General features: G+C 39.1%; 1 protein-coding gene across 2 annotated transcripts in view; it reads left to right on the top strand.

Annotated features, from left to right (window-relative positions):
• LOC104990182 (cytochrome P450 2C19-like) overlaps nucleotides 1–4292 on the top strand; it is a 93790-nt gene that overhangs the window by 24112 nt on the left and 65386 nt on the right. For both annotated transcript variants that reach the window (XM_010842159.1, XM_010842160.1), the window contains exon 7: nucleotides 2825–3012. In XM_010842159.1, the coding sequence (XP_010840461.1) occupies nucleotides 2825–3012 (188 nt within the window). The remainder of the gene's footprint in view (nucleotides 1–2824; nucleotides 3013–4292) is intronic.

The raw sequence follows: 4292 nt of genomic DNA, 5'->3' as shown, positions 1-4292 counted from the left end.
TTCTCCTCCTGCCCTCAATCTTTCCCAGCATCACGGTCTTTTCAAATGAGTCAGCTCTTCACATCAAGTGACCAAAGTATTGGAGTGTCAGCTTCAGCATCAGTCCTTCCAATGAACACCCAGGACTGATCTCCTTTAGGATGGACTGGTTGGATCTCCTTGCAGTCCAAGGGACTCTCAACACTCTTCTCCAACACCACAGTTCAAAAGCATCAATTCTTTGGCACTCAGCTTTCTTCACAGTCCAACTCTCACATCCATAACATGACCACTGGAAAAACCATTGCCTTGACTAGACAGATGTTTGTTGACAAAGTAATGTCTCTGCTTTTTAATATGCTGTCTAGGTTGGTCATAACGTTCCTTCCAAGGAGCAAGCATCTTTTAATTTCACGGCTGCAGTCACCATCTGCAGTGACTTTGGAGACCAGAAAAATAAAGTCAGCCACTGTTTCCACTGTTTCCCCATCTATTTTCCAGGAAGTGATGGGACCAGATGCCATGATCTTCATTTTCTGAATGTTGAGCTTTAAGCCAACTTTTTCACTCTCCTCTTTCACTTTCATCAAGAGGCTCTTTAGTTCCTCTTCACTTTCTGCCATAAGGGTGGTGTCATCTGCGTATCTGAGGTTATTGATATTTCTCTCAGCAATCTTGATTCCAGCTTGTGCTTCTTCCAGCCCAGCGTTTCTCATGATGTACTCTACATAGAAGTTAAATAAGCAGGGTGACAATATACAGCCTTGACGTACTCCTTTTCCTATTTGGAACCAGTCTGTTGTTCCATGTCCAGTTCTAACTGTTGCTTCCTGACCTACATACAGGTATCTCAAGAGGCAGGTCAGGTGATCTGGTATTCCCATCTCTTTCAGAATTTTCCACAGTTTCTTGTGATCCACACAGTCAAAGTCTTTGGCATAGTCAATAAAGCAGAAATAGATGTTTTTCTGGAACTCTCTTGCTTTTTCAATGATCCAGAGGATGTTGGCAATTTGATCTCTGGTTCCTTTGCCTTTTCTAAAACCAGCTTGAACATCTGGAATTTCATGGTTCACGTATTGCTGAAGCCTGGCTTGGAGAATTTTGAATATTACTTTACTAGCGTATGAAATGAGTGCAATTGTGCAATAGTTTGAGCATTCTTTGGCCTTACCTTTCTTTGGGATTGGAATGAAAACTGGCCCTTTCTATCCCTGTGACCACTGCTGAGTTTTCCAAAATTTCTGACATATTGAGTGCAGCACTTTCATAGCATCATCTTTCAAGATTTGAAATAGCATGACCCTTTGACAGCTCCTTTTATCAGGTCATTCTTTCCCCAATAGGATGGGAGAAGCTTATTGCCTAGAGAAACTGAAACTAAGAGGCTTTACACTCAGGACACTGGGCAGAGACAGGGGCAAAGAGTGAGGTCACAACTTCGAGCAAAGTTTAGGGAAAAATTCTCTTCTTGAATTCAGGGACTCTTAGCTCCTTTCTCCATCCTGCTTTCTGAATTTGAGCATGCCAGAGAAAAACTCCAGAGAGTGAGGACTCTGGAGAAAAGGACTCCAAACTTTACCATGTAGATAGAAAATTCTCTCAACATGTCTAGCAGAGTGAATGAAATAAAAATTTCCACCCCGTGACCCAGGTCATGAAATTTCAGAACACCAGAATAAAAGAGAAAATCACAAAAACTTTCAGAGAGATGTAGCATGTCATAGATAAAGGATTAGAGTTCAGTAAGGCATCAGAATTCAAGTCAACTATCAAACTTTCATATTCAAATGCCTGAAGTCATGTCAGAGGAAGTCATGGGCTTTGGGAATCTTGAGAACTCATGAAGCAGAAAAAGTGTCAGGGCTGTTGCTAGATAGCAGGCTTGGCAAATGTCCACTTCTAAATGGATCAGGTGGATAAAGCAAGAATGAAAGGAGATGCCAAGAACAAAAGACAAAAGGTGATGGGTTGTTTGTGACTTCTGAATAATAGGGAAATTATTAGGAGTTTGAAACATCTACCTCAGTATTTGGAAAGACTCCTAAATCAGGGTACGGAGTTTTATGAATTGAACTAAAGAAACATAGTAAGCTCCAAGAAAGTACCAAAAGGAAGCATAATCATAGTTTTCTTAAGAGTGAGCATGTTTATTTAGTCAGAATGATGTTAAAATGAATGTTTTGAGAGCTAAAAATTATGGTGTAAATATATTGAAAGTGGAGTAAGGGGATTTGTGTGTGTATTTTGTATGAGGTGGGGATAGAGATGTAAATTCTCAACTCTCATACCAGGAAATCAGATATTGTTTAAAAATCTACGTAAAAAATAGAAACAGAGTCATTGATTAGAAACAGGGCAAAAATTTCAGAAGAAACCACTAGAATGTTGAGAGTGACAGCATTTGGCAATTGGAGGAAGAGAGTAGCACTGCATATTGCACACATACAATACACAAATACACTAAAACACATATAACTTACCTTTTCAATCCACATATTATTTTGATATAAAATTAATAGATTCCTGTTTTTCTCCCTCCAACGACTTTAGTTTCTTGACCTTGTGTTGTGTTTTTATTTTCAAACATTTTATCATTTCTGCTTGTATTACTGTGTATGCTAACATACAAGTCTGTTTAGCTGTATCTTAAGTCTAGCTTGTCAGAGACTTACATGTATTTGTGTTATGGCAATTCTCTCTCCATGTCGAGGTCCATTTCTGAGCATATAACTTAAGTGTATAATGCTGTTGGGATACCTCATGAAGCATCATATATCTCTGAATTGCTCTGCAAATGTGGTGTGCATTTTTTTCTTCTTCAGTCTTACTTATCTCTTATCAGCTAAGATCCAGGAAGAGATTGACCGTGTGATTGGCAGACACCGGAGCCCCTGCATGCAGGACAGGACCCACATGCCCTACATGGATGCTGTGCTGCATGAGATCCAGAGATACATTGACCTGGCTCCTACGAGTGTACCTCATGCTGTGAATTGTGACGTGAAATTCAGAAACTACCTCATCCCCAAGGTAACATTGGTTTCTCTTATACTGACCTCAGTGGTACTGAAGTTCCCATTTTAGACAGTTTGTGTGCCATCCTCTATGAAAGCAAGACAAAAGAAGTATAAGTAATCATCTGTGTGCAGGCTTGATGAATTGTGTGTTTTTTTCAAGTTTAGTCTGTAAGCTTTATAACAGATTTTGACAGCTAGCAGTGCAAGACTTCCAAATTTTCTCTTTCTTTTATTTGGTTTGATGAAAGTTAACTGTTTACATTTCCAAATGAATCCTTTTTTCCCCCTTAGGTGCTTATTGTTGTTTTAAATGTTTTAAAATGCCTTTTCCATTCTGCTATCTGGATAGAAAATATAACTGATTTTATCATTTTAATAACTTTATATGAAGCAATCGTGCCAAATTTAAAATCAGTGTTTAAAATTTCCCTCTAGATTAATTGCAATTTCTCTATACATTGTCATGCTGTCTGGGCTAATAACTTTCTTTTAGCCTTGTTTTTATTTCTGATCTCAGAAGAATGGCGGTTAACATTTCACTATTGATAATGATATTTTCATGCAAAGATGGGCTCGATAAAGGACAGAAATGGTATGGACCTAACAGAAGCAGAAGATATTAAGAACAGGTGGCAAGAATACACAGAAGACTATACAAAAAAAGATCTTCATGACTCAGATAACCACGATGGTGTGATCAGTCACCTAGAGCCAGATGTCCTGGAATGCAAAGTCAAGTGAGCCTTAGGAAGCATTACTACAAAGCTAGTGGAGATGATGGAATTCCAGTTGAGCTATTTCAAATCCTGGAAGATGTTGCTGTGAAAGTGCTGCACTCAATATGCCAGCAAATTTGGAAAACTCAGCAGTGGCCACAGGACTGGAAAAGGTCAGTTTTCATTCCAATCCCCAAAAAAGGCAATGCCAAAGAATTCTCAAACTACCGCACAATTGCATTCATCTCCCATGCTAGTAAAATAATGCTCAAAATTCTCCAAGCCAGGCTTCAGCAATATGTAAACTGTGAGCTCCCAGATGTTCAAGCTGGTTTTAGAAAAGGCGGAAGAACCAGAGATCAAATTAATTGCCAACATCCACTGGATCATGGAAAAAGGAAGAGAGTTCCAGAAAAACATCTATTTCTGCTTTATTGACTATGCCGAAGACTTTGACTGTGTGGATCACAATAAACTGTAGAAAATTCTGAAAGAGATGGGAATACCAGACCACTTGCCCTGCCTCTTGAGAAACCTATATGCAAGTCAGGAAGCAACAGTTAGAACTGGACGTGGA

This window comes from Bison bison, unplaced genomic scaffold, assembly GCF_000754665.1.
Source record: "Bison bison bison isolate TAMUID 2011002044 unplaced genomic scaffold, Bison_UMD1.0 scf7180017864172, whole genome shotgun sequence".
NCBI lineage: Eukaryota > Metazoa > Chordata > Mammalia > Artiodactyla > Bovidae > Bison > Bison bison.
The sequence above is the reverse complement of the archived record's forward strand: the minus strand, read 5'-3'. Positions and strand labels throughout refer to the sequence as shown.